We start from the raw sequence: 19,070 nt of genomic DNA on the forward strand, positions 1-19,070 counted from the left end.
CAATCTCAATGAATTTCTCCATTCTTATCTATCCATTTCTTTATAGCTTAATTTTACATTCAGTAATTCCCCATTCCCATTTACATTCAAGTCATTTATGATTCTGCACTTTACTTTCTGCCATTTATATTTCTGCACTTTATTGCTTTTCTTTATATTCTAATCATTTCCATTTATGTCATTTACAATTCTGCACTCTATAATTCTATTGATCCGCTTGACTAATTCATCAATCGATTAAAACTGCTCGAATTTGCCAATCTCTGTGGATACGATCCCACTCCACTGTAGGTTATTACTTGACGTTAATTTTGTTGCGCTTGCCAAAGAACGGATTCACCAATTTTGAATGGGGTGTGAATTCCAGTCATCACTACCTTAAGCACTGGTACGCATTCTTATGAAAACTTTTCACAAAAAATACATTTTCCTACTCAGAAAAAATTCATTGAATTTAAATTTCACCTTTTTATTTTCAAAATATCATTTCTATATTTTCAAACCTATTCTGGGCAGTTAAATTATTATTTTATTAAAGCGATTATTTCAGTTCTTACAATCTCCCCTCCTAATTAGGAATTTTGTCTCCAAAATTTGAATCGCGTGATATATCCTCCATGAAGTGTTCTACCACCAACGTTGTCAAATCAAATAAGTCGTCAAATCCTCTCGTCCACCATAGTTCTACCGTGTCGATGTTCCCTCTCACCTTCCTCTACGTCATTCTGATTATTTGTCACTAATAACTTGAATTACTCCACTACATTGAACAGAAATTTTTTCTTTAAACCAAATACTGCTTTTGTAACATTTTCCAAAACCATTAAAACAAGTTCAATCTAAACCAATTCAATGTCTAGACTTTCTCAAAAGACTCAAAAATCATTTATTCTTAAATCAATTACTTTAAATCATGATTTTTCTTAAATTCATTAAAATCCTTAAATCATAGCTTTTCAATTTGAATCCCTTTCGATGAGTTAAATTACAAACCAAATTCACAAATTAACAAAATCATAGAACTCACTTTTTTTGTAAACCATATCATTTAATCTATGAGTTTCAACCTAATTTCAAAACCAAATCATTTAAACCAAAAGTTCCAAACCAAATTTGAAAATCATTCTAGGACTTCACATCAATACAAATATTCAAGTTTAACAAAATATATAACTTAAACCATAAATCGTAAACTTAGAGAATTTCTAACTAATACCAATCACACCGTTGTATCCCACAGCCTTTGCTAACCTACCCTCCACGCGATCTGTATTTTTAAAATAATAATTATTATTAATTTTCTTATTGCTAACATAATTTAGGCATTGCTAATTTTTTTGGAAAGTACGAAAGAAGCAGCCTTTTTCCTGGGTCTGTTTGTTGCAAATGATACATATTGCTCATGAAGGTTCACATTTCTCAAAGAGGGGCTATTCAGCAATTAGTTGTATGCTTAAGTCTTCAGATTCACAGTTTTAGGAAATGTCAGCTTTTACTCTTGGGAGGTTGGCATTGGTAGTTTATACAGTCGAAACATATTTTTCTGAATAAAGACTATGAATTTCATGTCAAAGTACAGCTTTGATTGCTCATTCATCTTAAGTTTAAATTTGTATTCGAATCAAAATAATGTTACACTATAAATTTTTGCATCGTGTGTTGGTGACCTTTTGTCTTGTATATTATTTGTACCAAATGACACTGACATTATTTAAAGCTGGTGGTTTCACAAACTTTAGGACAAAAATTTCAAAGCTCCAGTATGTTGATTTGCTTTTTAACTTATTTATAATGTTCTTTAATCCTTTATGATACTTTAGTTGCTTGTTTTTTTTTTTGAAACAAAGGAAACTCAACACATTAAAGTGGAGCAAATAAAAGAAAGAAGAAGACACATAACCAGCTACCAACAAATAAACCAACCCCTACTATCCCCAGTACTCTCATCCTCCCCTAGGATCACCACCACTCCATTCCGTGTAGCTCATCAACGTCCTTGTGTGTATGACCTCCAGGCTTGCTCTTGCATTCTTGAAGATTCGTGCATTCCGTTCCAACCAGATGTTCCAAATCACTGCAAAGAACACTGACATCCACATCTTCTTCCCCTGTTGTCTATTATGCATTCCATGCCAACTCTCAAACATTTCTTTAACAGTTCCGGGAATCACCCACTCCCTTCCTAGTAACCTCAGCCACTTACACCACACCTGCCATGTTACCTCACACCTAAGGAATAAATGCTCAACAGATTCTAATTTCTTGGTACACAGTACACACATACTATCCCCCAGAATGTTGACTCCTAGTTTAGTCAGCCGCTCCTTGGTGTTAACTCTACCCACTAGCACAAACCACCCAAAGAGCTCAATTCTCGGAGGGACGAAACCTTTCCAAATGGAACTCGTGAAGCTATAACTCGTTATCTCAGCTGATAATGTCTCCGCTTGTATAGCCTGGATCACAGAACTAGTAGAGAAAATACCTTTATTTTCAAACTTCCACACCACATTGTCCTCCCTACCTGATGACAACCTCACTGGCCTTAACCTCTCATGCAGTTGATTGACAAGCTCCAGCTCCCATTGGAACAGTGCCCTCCTCCATTGAAAATTCCAAATCCAATCAAGCCCATCCCAAAAACCACACTCCCCGATGACAAGTCCTTGCTGACTGGAAATAGAGTAGAGTCTCGGATGACTTCCTTTCAGAGTACCACCTTGAACCCAGTTATCTTCCCAAAATCGAGTCTGCATACCATTGCCTACTTCCATTGCCAGTCCACTTACCACTTTATCACGAATCCGCGGTTCTTTTATATTCAGCTGACATATGTCCTTCCAAGGGCCACCCTTTACTGGTAAAGGCTGAGTTGCTAACATGACATCCGGGTTCAACTTATTATACGAACACACAATCTTCTTCCACAGCGGGCAATCCTCCTTTGAAAACCTCCACCACCACTTAAACAGAAGCGTTGTGTTTCTCAGCACTGCATCACCAGCCCCCAATCCCCCAACCTTTTTTGGAGCCTGAACTATCTCCCACTTTACCATAGGTATACCATAGTTCCCGTTCTCCCTGCACCACATAAAGTTCCGTTGTAAAGTAATCAGCTTGTCTGCTACCGCCTTCGGCATCTTGTATAGACTAAGGTAGTAGATGGGGAGACTATTCAGCACCGATTTGATAAGGACCAGCTTACCTGATTTATTCAAAACCTTGGCTTTCCACAAACTCAGCTTCTGTTCCACCTTATCAATGATTGGTTTCCAAGTCTTCACCAAGCGCGGATTCGCACCTAGAGAAACTCCCAAGTATCTAACCGGTAGAGAAGCTTGTTGGCATCCCAGCAGTCCACATGCCTGATCAATCCATCCTTGCTCACAGTTCACCGATATCAGATTCGATTTATCAAAGTTAATGCTCAGCCCAGACATCAACTCAAAGCACCGTAACAGTCTCTTATAGTTTACAATTGTTTCAGTCTCCGGCGGGCAGAATAAAATAGTGTCATCTGCAAATTGTAGGTGTGACAGTTCAATAAGATCTCCCCCTACCAGCAGTGGAGCAATGCGGCCATTCCTCACAGCCTCCCCCAACATCCTATGCAACACATCTACAACTAATACGAATAGCAATGGAGAAAGTGGGTCCCCTTGTCTTAGTCCCCTCTCCATCTTGAATGGCTTGGAAGGTGCCCCGTTTACCAAGACTGCCATGGTGGCCGTAGTAACACACTCCTTCACCCAGCTCCTCCATTTTTGGCCGAAGCCCATTTTCTGTAGCACAATGTCAACAAAATCCCATCTCACTCTGTCATAGGCCTTCTGAAAATCCAGTTTGATAATGACTGCTGACTTTTTCCGAGTCTTCAGCCAATGAACCGTCTCGCAGGCTATGAGTGCACCATCATGAATTTTCCTTCCCTTTACAAACGCAGTCTGAGTCTCTCCAACCAGTCCCGACATCACAGATCGCATCCTGTGCACCAACACTTTCGAAATCACTTTGTACACACACCCCACCATACTAATCGGCCTAAAATCCTTCACCTCCTTTGCACCTTCAAACTTTGGAGCTAGTGTTACCCACGTTACATTGACATCCTTTGGCAATTTCGCACTTTGAAAGAACCCCATTACCGCAGCAGTGAATTCCGGCCCAATGTCATCCCAGCATTTCTTTATGAAGTTCATGTTAAACCCATCACTCCCTGGGGCCTTGGAAGATTCGCAGTCCCACACAGCCTCCTTAATTTCCTCATCCGTCGGCATCACTTCTAAAGCTTCAGCCTCATCCCTATGGATACACTTTACTAACCCATCTCTGATTCCAATCCTCGGAACATATTCCTGTCGATATAAATCCTTGTAGAACCCTCTAATCGCACCTTTTATTCTCGCCTGATTCCGCACAAGTCTTCCATGTAACATCAGAGCATCAATCCTGTTATTCCGTCTTCTGGCCGAAGCAATGTTATGAAAGTATCTGGTATTCCTATCCATGTTTGCAGCATGCTTAGACCGAGATATCTGTTTCCAGTGCTTTTCCTTTCTAATATACCATTTTGAACAAAAGCTCACAAGCGCCTTCCTTCTAGCCTCCGTTGTACCATCATAAACTCCATCACTGACTGAATTGTCCAGCTTGGTGAGCTCCTCCTCAAACCTCATGAGTCTCTTATCCATGTCCCGAAAGTTATCCTTGTGCCATTGCCGCAGTTGTATTGCTAGAGCCCTCAGCTTGCACAGGAACTGCGTTTCTCCGAGGCTTCGCCACTCATCCTTCACCATTCTCAGAAATCCCTCATGCGTAAACCAGGCGTCTAAACTTCTGAATGGTCTAGGGGGCCCCGTTACTCTTGTTAGTTCCATGATCACTGGGCAGTGATCAGACAATCCCCTTGGGCCACCCTTAATCCTAATATCCGGAAACACCTCAGTCCATTCAACATTAACCATCACCCTATCAATCCGACTACAGGAACGACCCCTAAACCATGTATACTTCCTATCAGTAAGAGGCAAATCTATCAACTGCATGTCTCGCACCCATTCCTTAAATTCCTCCGATGACGCCATCAAGCTAGTAGCTCTTTTACGATCCTCTACTTGTAAAATTTCATTAAAGTCTCCGAGAAAACAGAAAGGAATCTGACACAACCCCGCCACATAGCTCAGTTCCTCCCACACCCCCCTCTTTGCCTCCCTCCCATGCGCCCCGTACACCAAACAGAAAGCACATCGGAAGTTGGTCTTTGTTAAAACGCCTTCAACACACAGCCACCTCTCACCTTTATACCTTTGATCTACTTGAAACACTCCTTCATCCCAAATTAATAGCAGACCCCCTGCCATTCCTGCAGATTCCACAAACTCCCAACCAGCAGTACTAGATCCCCAAAGCCTTGCAACCTCATATTTAGTAATCACTTCTTTTTTTGTTTCAAGCAATCCCAACATGTTCAAATTATATTTATTTTTCAAAGATTTCAGCATGCTTAATTTACCGTCCCCCCTCCACCCCCTAATATTCCAACAGCTCACAATCATTTAAATAAAGATTTGCTCACCTTATTTTTATTTTTTGGTCGACTCCTTCTCGCCTTTTCCTTTTGCTTCGCCAGTTTTCTCTTAGCTGCTATTTCTTCATTTTGTGCTTGCAAAATCGCCATAATATCTTCTTCCTCATCGCATAAAACCGCTCCTGATTCCACAGCCAATGCCCAGGTTGCTTGATTCTCCTGGCGCTGCTCTTCCTGTGTCCCCTCGCCTTCTAAATGGCTAACTGTGCCCAGCCTAGCCCCTGCTCCTGCCCCCCGGGCATTGCCACAGGCAGCCACCTTCGGGACGTCCCTCACTGCGTTTCCCTGTGCTCCCGAGGTACCATCCTTCCCCATTAGGCAGCTCAATCCCGCTTGGGATCCCTCATCGTGCAAGCCGGCCTCACTTATCCCATCCTGCGCCCCTTGCTCCTGCCGGTGGACTGCCGCCCTGATTCCCGTCCCCTCCTGCGCAACCCTTCCCCCATCAAGCTCAACTCCCACCCCATCGATCGGTCCTCCGCCCCCCACCATCTCCTCTAGTTCCGGGTTCTTATCCACCGACGGGTCCCCGAGTTTAAGCGGCAACCCTCTCGCCTCAGGATCCTTCTCCGTTGGTGAGCACCCCAGCCCTCGCAAACCTTCCATCGGCGCCGCTTCAAACAGCTCCCGTGGATCCCTCCGGATCCTCAGGCCGCCCGACCCGTCGTGGCCTCCAATGGAAAGAAAACCATACGCCGTTTTAGTTAGGAGGCCATCCTGGCCCAGCCCAACAACAGGCTCCCTCTCAATACTCATGTCCCTTACGGTCAGCCTCCCCCCTCCGTTCTTAGTTGGTGTTGGGCCAATTGAATGCAAGCCCATACTGTTACAATACTCCAACCGTGTCCCAGCTTGGTCCCAATCCGGATGGGCCTCTTTAGTCATACCAAATGGATCAGCCCACTTTGCATGAACTCCTCCCACCCCTCCCCATACTTGCGTGACTGTATTCTCCGACTCCCCCTCATGAACTATCTCACATCCCTTCAAACCCGCTACTTCACCGTCCTTGGTACTAGCTGAATCCGGTACAACCGTATCCTTTTTGAATTTCAAAAAGGCAACGTCCACATCATTCAATAACACATCAGAGATTACTATTCTGTCCTCACCGTGCTCAGCCTCCGTAGGCCTACCAGTAACCAATTCCGCCGCCGGGTCCCAACTACCCTCCCCCTTCTTCATGGCCGTGCCAGCGGTGCCAGAAACTTCATTCTCCGCATAGACACTTCTGCTTCTCCCCATGCTGACCGCACCGCCCTCCTGTGGTTCTACCTCCTTCACAAAGATCTCAAACACCGTCTTCCCAACAACAATTTGCATCCATTCTCGGATTACATCGAATACCCCCGTCTCAACTTGAATCCTCCCTGCTTCAAACGATGCTCCTTCCCCCGTCATTACATCACACTAGACCACGTTGCCCCACTGCCCTCCTATTCTCTTGAACGTTTCCGGCGCCCATGCATGTAAAGGAATTCCGTAGCACTCCAGCCACGCTCGTCGAGTAATACACCGTTCCGCTTCCTCCCAACGCGAGATCCTATGGAATACTTGCAACAAATTATCCATCTTGAATGTAAACACTCCCTCCGCATGCTGCACAGTATCAAATATTACCAGCACTTTGCACGGCCCGATCTCCCTAACATCCACAATGTTGGGCAGATTTTTAGACACCACCGTCTTCACTGATCTGAGGTCCACTGGGTGTAACGTGTGCCCCACTAAACTCCTCGCCAACCATTCCATATTTGCTTCGACTACCGGCACATCAATTCTTTTCACAGGTCCACTCCCCTCTGTGGCATTCTTATGGTCTCGCACTGGCTGTTCCTTCATAGCTTTGGCCGCATCCACCCCATTCCCCTGATAAGAATCCACTGCTTCACCGCCAATGGGACTTGTTATTTCCTTCGGCACTGTGCCACCCATCTGAAATTGTCTTCGATACTTAGCTTCCCCGACGGTAATTACCTTCCCCCGTAATCTCCACTGGTTCATTTCTGCAATCGCCTTGAGAGCGCCCCCTTTTGTCGTGTACCGAACAAAGGCAAATAAATAGATCACACCACTCTTTCGTTTCCGGCCAAGATATATGTCGTTAATTCTTCCCGTCCAACAAAATAAGTGATACAGCTCCCTCCTTGAGATATCAGCCGGTAGATTATCCACAAACACAGAGAATGAATCATTTTCCAAACGATGATATGCCTCCCGATTCCAAATTCTAGGATCCTTTGGTGTTAATTGTACTCCTCTCGTACTACCCCTGGAGTACTCACCTCTCACAGCCCCTCTGCCTCCCATTTCAGTTATTAGTTGCTTGTTAAGGTTTATAGATAGAACTATTTCTCTGTTCTCTCCATTTATAATGTATAATTTCAACGAAAAAGGGTGTTCTATAGCTCTTGCTCTTGCTCATTTTACGTTCTATTGATGATTTTGGAACTATCTTCATTGACAACAATGGTATAATAAGCTTCCATCTAGCAGTGCTTTGAAACATTTTCACTCAACTTGCTGATAAATCTTATAGGATTAGAATTATTGTTGGAGCTTCTTGAATGTACAACCCATAAGGAGATACGTGTGTTTCTCTGGCACAATTTCTTGTAACACCTTGTTTTGGATGTTACACTACCAAAGCCTACGGTACAATTTGTTCTCTTGCTACTTTAAAGATTGAATTGAAATAGCATTGTTTGTATTTAATTGCCATTTTGATGTTTGAATTCAAATATAGGGCTGTCTACTGTTATCGTGAATGGCAAACATACTAATAATAAAACTTTCTTATCTAACGAAACCTGCACACTTAGTGTTTGTTAAAATGCCTCTAAGAAATTCACCCTTGCTTATGTATCTGTAACACAGGTTTTGATTTTCACAGTGCCTAAGACTTGTACAACATGGATCAATTGAATGTGCCAGTGCTACAGTTCAAGAATTCTTCTGTCTTCGGAATCCATCCAACGACACAGTTTATTTGCTTCCAGACACAAAGTAGAAGTAATTCCTCACGTAAGTTCTTCTGAACCGAGTTTTTGTTTCCTTCTTAAATATGTTGTGTCTTATTTTAGTGTCTTGCTCAGTGGAATATAATCGTCTCTGGTATCTTAACATTTATACTATATTTCATGTAACTTTGGATATTAACTGATGTGAGCTTTGACTTTTCTTTCAGGGTTAACTAAGAAGCCATTAGTGGTTGAAGCTAGAGCAAATGCTAGAACAGAAAGTCCAAAACTTCGGAACAGAAGGATTCAGAAAAAGGTCTAACTTATATTCATGCTGAGAAAAAATAGCTTTCTTGATTGCACTTTCTGTTTGTGATATCTCCACCCTTTACTATACCTTATTATCTGTTTACTCCTTGTGCCTTTGGCATGATTTTAAGGTTTTCTGTAAACTCATTTATATTTTCATCGGATCTGCAGATTTGATATTTCCTTTACCTTATTCTACTTAGACTCTTGGCAAATCTTGTTATTCCTTTTTTCATTCCCCCACTTATAGTCGAAGATTTTTGGTAAATTTGCAGTATAAATTCCATTCCTTTTCCATTAGTACTATCATTTTGTCTATAGATTTAAATACTATATATGTTATGTTTTACTTGCATGGTTACAGGTAACAAAATGCTGCATCATTGTTTCTTCAGTCACATGGCACTTTAATGCTAACGGCTGACTGCTATCCCTTGCCTTCTTTACTACTAATACGATCCTATTTTTCTCCCTTCTCAGTTCAATGGAACTGCTAGAAATCCAAGGCTTTCAGTATTTTGCTCAGATAAGCAATTGTATGCAATGCTTGTAGATGACAAGAATAAGAAGTGTTTGTTCTATGCAAGTACACTGCAGAAATCGATTCGAAATCCCCCATGCAGCACTTCTGTAAGTAGTCCACCACTTCTTATCGACATGTGTTGGTAAGCTTCCACCTTTCTAAAATAATCTTGAGTTTTTGCTCACCTGCTTTTCTTTGGATGGTTTCTTTTCCCCCTTTTATTATGGTGTAACATACTTATAGGAAGCTGCTAAACGTGTTGGGGAGGCACTTGTCAAAGCCTGTACAGACCTCAACATAAATGAAATATCGTCCTATGATCGCAATGGACTTTACCGTGGACAAAGGTTGGAAGCCTTTGAGATTGCCATTTCCAGTTATGGATTCTTGCGGGGATAGGTCTGCCTCTGAAAGCTTGATCCCTTGTCAAATTTACAATCCACTGGAGTCAATGCTTTTCTATGTAGACATTATCACTTTTTCAGAGTAGTAGGTTGTAATCTCATCAGGTGATTAGTCATTAGTGAAAAGTAGAAGGAACTTAAAAGTCATTTTCATTTCTGATTCACATTGTTTTACATTATGTAATGCACGTCCACCGCCTGGACAAGATAGCTCAGTGTTAAACACTCAAACTAACCACCTCAAGATACACTCAGCTAGGACCTCAATCTTTGTTCATGTCGCTCATCAATGTTTCAAATCGAGGGCTTAAAGCAGAGACTAAGCTACCGACCACAAAAAACATAACAGACACACTAAGCACGAATGGCCACCAAACCGACGTTGCCAAAACTCACATTATGCACCTTATAAATTACAAGGGCAGACTGAAAGATCATCAAATCTTTGAAGGCAAACTGCACATTATAAATATCAAAGCTAACTGTCAATTTAGTACTTGAAAGATTGAAACACTGACAAAAAGTTTCTGGAAGATTTGAAAATACCACAAAAATATCAATAAATATTATATTTTTATAAATGACGAAAAACTTTTATATTTAGCAAATAACTTATTCATTTGATCAGAATTTTTGTGGCAATATTTGAATAAATATTTAAAAAGTACATAAAAAAATAAAAAAAATTGATCTCTAATTTTTTTTTTCAAACCAATGTGATCATCCACAATAAATTTTGTTTTAAAAAAGTTTACTTAACATAAAATTATTAAAATTTAAGGATAAAAAAAATCTTATTTTGCTAATAACATTTGCAAAAATTTGTACTGAATTCTAATATCAGAAGTTATTTTAGAACATATATTTAATATCTAGTTTTTTTAATCGTATTTTTAAATTTTTCAAAAATTTATTTATTATTAAAATTTTTGGGAATTATTTTTGTTAATGATGTAAATTTTCAAATACTATTTGGATGGTTTACTTTAAACAAAATCTTATGGTGTGCTTGTTTGGAAGTAAAAACAGAGTGCAAATTTTATAGATAAGCTACAACAACAACAACAAAGTCTTGTCCCACTAAGTGGGGTCAGCTACATGAATCAAATGACGCCATTGTGCTCTGTCATGTATTATGTCTACAGAGAGACCGTTTACATGTAGATCTCATTTGACTACCTCATGGATGGTTTTCTTATGTCTTCCTCTGCCTTTCGCCCCTTGTCCATCTTCCATCTCATCCACCCTCCTGACTGGATGTTCTATCGGTCTTCTTCTCACATGTCCAAATCACCTGAAATGTGATTCAACCATCTTTTCCACAATGAGTGCTACTCCAACTCTCTCCCTTATATCTTCGTTCCTTATTTTATCCAATCGCGTATGACCACTAATCCATCTCAACATCTTCATCTCTGCCACACTCAGCTTATGTTCGTGCTCCCCTTTAGCCGCCCAACACTCCGTACCATAAAGCATAACCGGTCTTATAGCGGTGCGATAGAATTTACCTTTAAATTTTAAAGGCACTTTTTTGTCGCATATAAAACCAGATGCACTCCGCCATTTTGACCAACCTGCTTGGATTCTATGATTTATATCCTGTTCAATCTCTCCATTATCCTGTATGCACCCAAGATACTTAAAACTTTTAACTTTTCGTAGGCTGTTTTCTCCAATCTTCACCTCTATATTAGGGTTTTCCCTTTTCAAACTGAACTTATATTCCATATATTCCGTCTTGCTACGGCTTATGCGCAGACCATACACTTCTAGAGTTTCTCTCCATAACTCCAACTTCTTATTTAGGTCTTCCATTGACTCTCCCATAAGGACGATATCATCGGCAAAAAGCATGCACCATGTCACAGGCTCTTGGATGTGCTCTGTGAGTACTTCCAAGACTAATGTGAAAATGTATGGACTTAAGGATGATCCCTAGTGTAATCCTATACCAATAGAAAATTCCTCTGTCACACCACCTTGAATCTTCACACTAGTTGTGGCCCCATCATACATGTCTTTAATTGCACGAATATATACGATCCTTACTCTCCTTTTTTAAAACCTTCCATAAAACCCCCCTTAGTACTCAATCGAACATACTTTATGGCATAATTATTTTCTTCCTTTCCCCTCCTTAAAACGAGAGGTTGGAAAAAAAATTGTTTGAATAGTTTTAGTAAATAATTCATAATGTTTTACAAAAAGAATCTAAATCAAAACAGTAATGTACAAATAGCCTAGAACAAGCCTCATGTCTACTTAGATTAAAATATTAAACATTATTGACAATATATTTTATCGACTAAATCTCCATAATGGTCCCAGATTCAGTCCGTGCACCGATTTAGCCCCTAAGATTTCAATTGCACTATTTATGTCCTCCAGATTGTGCTCCGGGCAACATAATGGTCTTTTGGTGAATTTCTGGCGTGACTCAGCGACAGCGTTGCTTATGTGGCACAGCCACTACCACGTTGGATTGTATTGTAAAATTTTCCAATGTAATCCCTATCTTCATTTTTAAACCCTAAAACTTCGTTGGCCTCCCCTCAATCTGGTTCTCTCCATTAACGTCTCCTTCTGCTTCAACGTCTTCATTGAATTGATGTTTTTTATTCTAAAAATCATTTCAAACATGAATCATTATCATAAAAACAGGAATGAGTAGTCAGAAAGAAGTATTAGCTCTAATCAAAACCACTGAGCTGGTTCATAGCAAAAGCATACATAGTTGTTATTCCTGTTTTTATGATAATGATTCATGTTTGAAAGGATTTTTAGAATAAAAAACATCAATTCAATAAAGACGTTGATGCAGAAGGAGACGTTGATGGAGAGAACCAAATTGAGGGGAGGCCAACGAAATTTTAGGATTTAAAAATGAAGACAGGAACTATATTGGGGAATTTTACAATACAATCCACGTCATCTGTACACTCTGACGTCCAACGTGGCAGTGGTTGTGCCACGTAAGCAATGCTATCGCTGAGTCACGCTGAAAATTCACCAAAGGACCATTATGTTGTCCGGAACGTAATCTGAAGGACATAAATAGTGCAATTAGAATCTCGGGATAAATCGGTACACGAGCTGAATCTGGAGAACCATTACGAGGATTTAGTTATATTTTATCATGTCATATGGTGTCATTAATAAGTATTACCGTATTCCAAAGAATGTTGTGAACCTGGTAACTAGTAGCGTTAGTTTATATAACATTAATTAATGTCACAGATATACTCAGATGCTATCAAAAGATGAGCATTCCTTTTTTATATTAAAATCTTTGCTGGGTTAGAGCAACGTGTTACTCGGACAAGATTATCCACTTACTTCATATGTAAGATTGCCTGACCAAAAAATAAAAATAAAAAAATAAAGATGTAAGATTGCTACATGGCACGACGACTTCCAGTAAGATTAAAAAATAGGAGTTTCTTTCTACAATGAGGTGTAACCGTTAAAAAAATTGATTCTAATGCGAAGAAACCTAATTTACCTATTTTTGATTTGGCGCTTCTATACAAACCTCTTCCTACAGGTAACAAACAAAGATCACATCTAAAATGAACAAATCTATGACTAAAAAGATAAACCCTAATATTGACCATTTTCAGTAATTTCGAGCTAGACTAACTACACTAATTAGTAATTATCATACAAACTCGTCGCCTATGCCATCCAAAGTGGGAAAAACAAAATGGATTCTCTCAATTAGAATCATCATTTAACCATATTAAGCGTAAATTTCGACCATTGACTTAGGTCAATTCTGGTGTGATCCCATGAGACAACTAAATCAATGGCGAAAATCTACACTTAACATCGTCAAGTGAATTTTCCAATTGAGATTATAAACTCCGGGGAAAAAATTCATTCGTGCAAGCAGTCATCTATCACCACAACATTTGGCACCTTTTCCTTCCTGAAGTTTCTGCCACAAACATAGCAGCTCCCTAGGACCTTGGTAATGAGCAACCACATAACCCTCCTTGCAACCTTCATTATAGACTCTGCCTTCATTCTCATACCGAACTTCTAGACCTTCCTTCTTCATGTCTGCAATCCATATTCCCATTGCAACGTCTTCTAGTTTAAACATCTGCCACACAATGATGAAATTTAGTGTTCACATATGTCACCAATACGTTTGAAATCAAACACAATTTTCATGTAGCTTTTAACAAGTTATAGATTTAATTATATACTACCTTTAAATGACCATCTCTGTATTTCTTGTACACTGTCCTTGCTATATCATTTGAGATAACGTAGCCAGGACCGTGTGCCCAAGAAGGATAAGTTGCTTCACTCCACTCCTTTAGCACAACAGCCAACAAGATAGATACTTAGATGAAAGTAAACAAAATAGACAACAAGTATTCTCATAATCAGGCCAGGAAAAAGGCAATGAATAGCATATATTTTTTTTTTAATTTCTAAGCAAATATTAAGTTTCTTCGAGTTTGAGAACTCAACCAAGTATTCCGATAATCACTTTCTGAACACCAAGCATATGATAAGTGACAAACATCTATCTATCAATGCTAAATGAAATATATACTTGCACATAGTCATAGACAATTACATCCAACAAAGATCTATGTATAAAGAAAGCCATGTCATTAAGGTACTGCATATTACATCAGTAATAATAACCATCGATACGAGATAGAATGTTATGATCAGAAACTGATAGCGAAAAACAACACAGACGTGATATGCAATTTTTCAGGGAGAACATACCTCTGGGCTGATGTACCATTTGCTATCAGTACTTCGGTGTGGTCTAGAATCTGAATTAATAAGTCCATATAGTAAACCATGAGCCACATTGATCCTTTTCAAAGATGCCAGCACTTCATCTACTCGAACAAATGCATCGTCGTCTGTCTTCATGACAAACTTTGCTGAAACAACCTCCGTCTGTTGAAGAGATCATGTCAATGAAGTTGGGGAGACTCTCCAACTTAAAAGAAAAATATTAGACGTTACCCCAAAAATGCAAATAGCTAAAGACTTCCAGGTTATAAGACTGTAGTAGTCAACAAATGGCATCAGCTGTATGTCTCCATAGGTTTGTGCTTCTTTCCATAGTTCTTCATTTACTATTTGGCTCTTGTGCTGTGCATCAAACCAAACAGGAGAAATTATGGAAAAAATTCACATGCTTGAATAGAAACAATAGCAAGAAGACATGCTTGAATAGAAACAACTTCCAAATGGCATATGCTTATTAAATAGGCAACTTTGAAGTTTGACGATCAATTCACAATAGATGAGAAACCTTAATTTTTATATACTGAAATGATTCTCCACAATTTTTGTGAGAAAATGACAACGAACACCCACCAAACCAACAAAGAAGCGCACGGCTGATTTGTTTGTTCGAACTGCATTGTATTGCATCCAGGTTCTTCTAACAGCCATCCGACGCTTGAAATTGTTCGCAGTAGAGAAGACACCAATGAAGAGATCTAATGGGGTCTGTGCTGATACAGGACTTGCTTTTAGTGATTCTAGATCGACAATATGCTCTGAATCCTCTGATGTGGGCAGACCACTGGCAAGAACAGAAATTAACTTGATGTCCCCTGAAATTCGTATCTCATTGACAACCCATGGCTCCAAAGTCTGGAATGTAACCAGATAAGTCAGTTAACATATTAATACTGGTATTCGGTAAGTTAGGATTCAGAAGGAAGAGTGAAAGAAAGTACTTCACGGAAAGCGAATGAAGTTATGTGCTTTCCATCAACTGTCATCTGAATTCCCTCTGATCCCACTCGAAGAGTTGCAACAAAAGGTAAACCTTGCTTAAAAGGAAAGTATTTACTCTGTTTTGAGTGTTCTTCTGTTGCTAAAGATTGCCTTGAAGTGTAGGAATGCATGCCAGCCATGTAATGTTGGCTTATGTTCTTCCCTACAATCTTATTGCACTCTTCCAAGTCATCAACTGCCAAATGAAATAGCAACAACAAACCATGGAAGTTAATAATAGAAATGCAAAATCTTGTGAAATTCAATAGGTCGTCAGGCCAAGTATATACTACAATAAGGATGGGCCATGTAGGGATGGGCTAGTGGGCAACATCATTATGAAAGGTGAAACATGTTTAATGATTAAAGGAACTATATTAGCAGCAGAGAAAAGGAAAATGATTGTGAAGACTGAAGAAACATCCAGGACAGGTTGCAGTGTCTAGGTGAAGAAAAGCAGGACAAGGTATTGCCAAAATGCAAGGGAAGCATGAAATTAATGTGGAGGGCAAGGAAGGATCTAGGCAAGAATGAGAAATGCTTGAGCATAATTAATGTATGTTCATGTGCAAAACACAGACCATTATGCTAGTCCCCGGTATCTATACATCAACACCAAATTCCCATCAAATTAAAAAAAAAAAAGTGGAAAACAAAAATGATAATTACAAATTATTTTCCATACATAATTCTTACATTAGCAAAAACCAAGCAGACAATAAAGAACTAATTAATAAGCAAAAGACTGGGAAAATAAAATAGATAGATCTTTTAACATACTATGATATCAATTTTTTTGAGAAAATGGTGTGTCACTTTAGACATGGATATCACTTTCTCCATCACTGGACAAACATTTGCTATTACTTATTAGCTATGGGGATCAAATATTAAGAAAATTGTCAGAATCTTGACAAGAACTTTACTTCAATTACAATGAAATGAATTCATATGGATGATGAAACAATGGTGAGAGCAGAATTTTCACCTTTCTTAACCTTTTCAGGAGTGGGTGATGGGCAACGCTCCTCTCCTCCCCAATCATGAGCTGCTGTCCAGGAGTTTTGGACAATTACAGGATCTTCAGTGATTTTGTCACCATGAAGCCTAACATTATAGTGCAAAATTATAGGGGGGTCAGGCTCCCCAGGAAGTGGTTCTCCAGTCAAGTCAATCCGAAAATTGCCAAGAAGACCATTTGGAATGCCAATTACAGTAATGGAAGAACCCTGTGTCAGTCCACAGGGTACTTGCAGTTCATAACTACCGTTACCGAGTTCAGGGGAACTCATATTGTTAAGAAAATGGGGACACTGTTTCTCTTTTGTTCTAGAACTATCATTTGCATAACCTTGTCTTTGCTCTTCAACTGAAGAAATAAGACTATTCCATACACCCGCAGCTTCCTTGATAGCTTCTACTGCATTAGGTAAACCCTGAGCATGATCAAGTAAGTGTTTCAAGTGGTTCCGTGTCTGCAGAGCTTGCTGCTCTTCTTTCGAAAAGTTGCTCCCCAAAAAGAGGCTAGATACTAAAATATCAGCAGAAATAACTTGAGATGTAACAGCTGGATTGCGAACAGCAGGAGGAGCCATAGGTTTTATCCATTCTAGAGGATTAGTACCATTAACATTAAGGGAGACAGGTATTGTTGGATAAGCTTCACTGATAGGATTTTTCATGACCCCATATCGCAGGATCATAAGCATAAACAGCATAAACAATGAAGCAATTAAGACTCCTCCATACAATTTCTTCATTTTGATGATGTTATGAATGAAGCAACAGCCCTGCACCAACACGGTATTAGTCATAAGGACAGCAAACCACTGTTGACTTAATCACTATCCTTTGCATAATTTCTTGCCTTAGTAGTGAAGCACAAATAGGCAGAAACCATAAATGATTGAAGATACTTGATGCGAACACAGCAAGATCTGCTTCTTTGTTTCAATCTACTACCTAACTGATATCAAGTACCAACCACCAGGCCTTGGATTGGAAGCATGTTTTGAAAGTTGATCATGACTTCGGTTGTTTATTGGCTAGCAACCCTTAAAGAAAAAGTTTTCATATTTTCTATCTGCAATTTACAAAAGAAAAATGTTCTTACTTCAAACCAAAAATGAAAATAACAAATAAGTATTCAGTAGTCAATGCCCTCCCCAGCCCACCACCATTTCATTTGATCAAATATAGCAATGTAATATTTTGTGTTTATAATAAGGTGGTCAATGATATTAAAAAGTCATAATTAGTAGGAATCAAAGTCGAAATCAGAATACTTAATATGTAACAAGGCTACATTTAATAGTTCATTACCAACAAAATCATATAAATAAAAATTCAATCGAAAATACCAAATGATGAAATGATGCGATATTTAGAGTTAAATAACCACTAAAATTAAGCGGTGAACCGTTCCCACAATCAATGAATACCGATTTTTAAATCCGATCTTACTCAATGCAACTTTTTCCTATTATGCTCGATAATTAACTTTACGGACACCAAAAGAACAAAAATAAAAATAATACAAAGAAATAGAAAAGGTGAAGAGCTCTAAATGCGTCTGTGCGGAAGCATGAACTATAACATAAATGTACAAAAAGGTTTAAAAAAACATAATATTCAAAAAACAAATTATAAATAACTAATAATTCGGACGAAAATATTGCAAAAAATAAAAAATCTTTACATGATCTCAGAACAAACTCAACAGTTTCAGAGGTAAGCAACAAAAGCATCACACAGATTGAACAGCGCAAGAAATCAACAAAGAATCTCGAAAACGAAAGGCTCAAAACTAAGGAGAAAAAGTGAAAAAGTAGGAATCGAGTGGAATTCCGGTGGAAAATAGGGCGACTAGAGTGAAGATAAAAAAATATTGCAATGTTGAGTATTAACAAGTAGCGACCGGCACTAGTCAAGTAGAACTAGAAGTGAGAAAATCGGTTTACCTGAACGAAATTTTCTCGGTAAAGTGGCAGAAAATGGAGAGAGAAAGAGAGAGAGAGAGCGCGCATTGAAGTTGCCGTGAAAAGAAAAAAGATGAAAGGGCGAAGAAGAAGGAAGTGTTTTTGTGTTTGTGAAGTTTGAAGCTTCAGTGTTTCATCTTCATAGTCTCTCCAAACTTACAGCACCACGCGCAAGAAGCCAGCAAAGATAGAGAAATACAGGAATTTAAAGAATAATATTAATAAGAAAGGTAAATAAATAATTTTTTGTTTAGTTCACAAAAAGAACATAGAAAGAAAAGTAGAAGACACCAAGACATTGGTTCATTCACCGACCGTGTTCTCCGGTGTTATTAGACTCTCAGACTTATTTTTTTATTATATTTTTTAAGAAATTGAATTTAATCAATTTATAAATAAACTGCTAGAAGGATTTTTGTTTTAAAACTTAAGAATTTGTACATATCTAATATCTATTATCTATTATATATTTATCTATCATTTATTATTAATTATATTATATTAAAATTAAATTTTTACACTTAATAATAAAATTGATATAAT

The 19,070-nt window shown here is 38.8% G+C and overlaps 2 protein-coding genes across 3 annotated transcripts; one reads left to right on the top strand and one right to left on the bottom strand.

Moving 5' to 3' along the window:
* The first annotated feature begins 7,861 nt into the window (after positions 1 to 7,861).
* LOC107643659 (uncharacterized) lies at positions 7,862 to 10,060 on the top strand. Of its 2 annotated transcripts, none has more exons than XM_016347368.3 (5): positions 7,862 to 8,242; positions 8,465 to 8,611; positions 8,775 to 8,863; positions 9,337 to 9,486; positions 9,623 to 10,060. In XM_016347368.3, exons 2-5 carry the CDS (start codon positions 8,500 to 8,502, stop codon positions 9,776 to 9,778), a joined length of 507 nt encoding a protein of 168 aa, XP_016202854.1. In that variant the 5' UTR covers positions 7,862 to 8,242; positions 8,465 to 8,499; the 3' UTR covers positions 9,779 to 10,060. The 2 variants fall into 2 exon arrangements, with proteins under 2 accessions (XP_016202854.1, XP_016202855.1); XM_016347369.3 differs by having other exon boundaries at positions 7,946 to 8,242; positions 8,481 to 8,611; positions 9,623 to 9,965.
* Positions 10,061 to 13,186: 3,126 nt separating this feature from the next.
* On the bottom strand, positions 13,187 to 18,779 carry LOC107643658 (beta-1,3-galactosyltransferase GALT1). Its single transcript, XM_016347363.3, has 9 exons — positions 18,510 to 18,779; positions 17,417 to 17,632; positions 16,538 to 17,339; positions 15,510 to 15,745; positions 15,142 to 15,423; positions 14,785 to 14,913; positions 14,536 to 14,715; positions 14,001 to 14,108; positions 13,187 to 13,891 (listed from the first exon to the last, which is right to left on the bottom strand). The coding sequence occupies exons 2-9, from the start codon at positions 17,447 to 17,449 to the stop codon at positions 13,679 to 13,681; spliced, it is 1,983 nt and encodes a 660-aa protein (XP_016202849.1). The 5' UTR covers positions 17,450 to 17,632; positions 18,510 to 18,779; the 3' UTR covers positions 13,187 to 13,678.
* Between the last annotated feature and the right edge of the window lie 291 nt (positions 18,780 to 19,070).

The sequence above is a fragment of the Arachis ipaensis genome, chromosome B5 (genome assembly GCF_059453495.1).
Source record: "Arachis ipaensis isolate K30076 ecotype BB chromosome B5, ASM5945349v1, whole genome shotgun sequence".
NCBI lineage: Eukaryota > Viridiplantae > Streptophyta > Magnoliopsida > Fabales > Fabaceae > Arachis > Arachis ipaensis.

What these genes read in the sequence shown, in the direction of transcription:
- LOC107643659 (XM_016347368.3), top strand. Translation starts at nt 8,500, where the DNA reads ATGGATCAATTGAATGTGCCAGTGCTACAGTTCAAGAATTCTTCTGTC. An exon ending in AAGTAGAAGTAATTCCTCAC is followed by an intron (nt 8,612 to 8,774) that starts GTAAGTTCTTCT and finishes CTTTTCTTTCAG; the next exon opens with GGTTAACTAAGAAGCCATTA. An exon ending in ATCCCCCATGCAGCACTTCT is followed by an intron (nt 9,487 to 9,622) that starts GTAAGTAGTCCA and finishes ACATACTTATAG; the next exon opens with GAAGCTGCTAAACGTGTTGG.
- LOC107643658 (XM_016347363.3), bottom strand. Translation starts at nt 17,449, where the DNA reads ATGGTTTCTGCCTATTTGTGCTTCACTACTAAG. An exon ending in AATGGTACATCAGCCCAGAG is followed by an intron (nt 14,109 to 14,535) that starts GTATGTTCTCCC and finishes GTTGTGCTAAAG; the next exon opens with GAGTGGAGTGAAGCAACTTA. An exon ending in ACAGAGATGGTCATTTAAAG is followed by an intron (nt 13,892 to 14,000) that starts GTAGTATATAAT and finishes ATTGTGTGGCAG; the next exon opens with ATGTTTAAACTAGAAGACGT.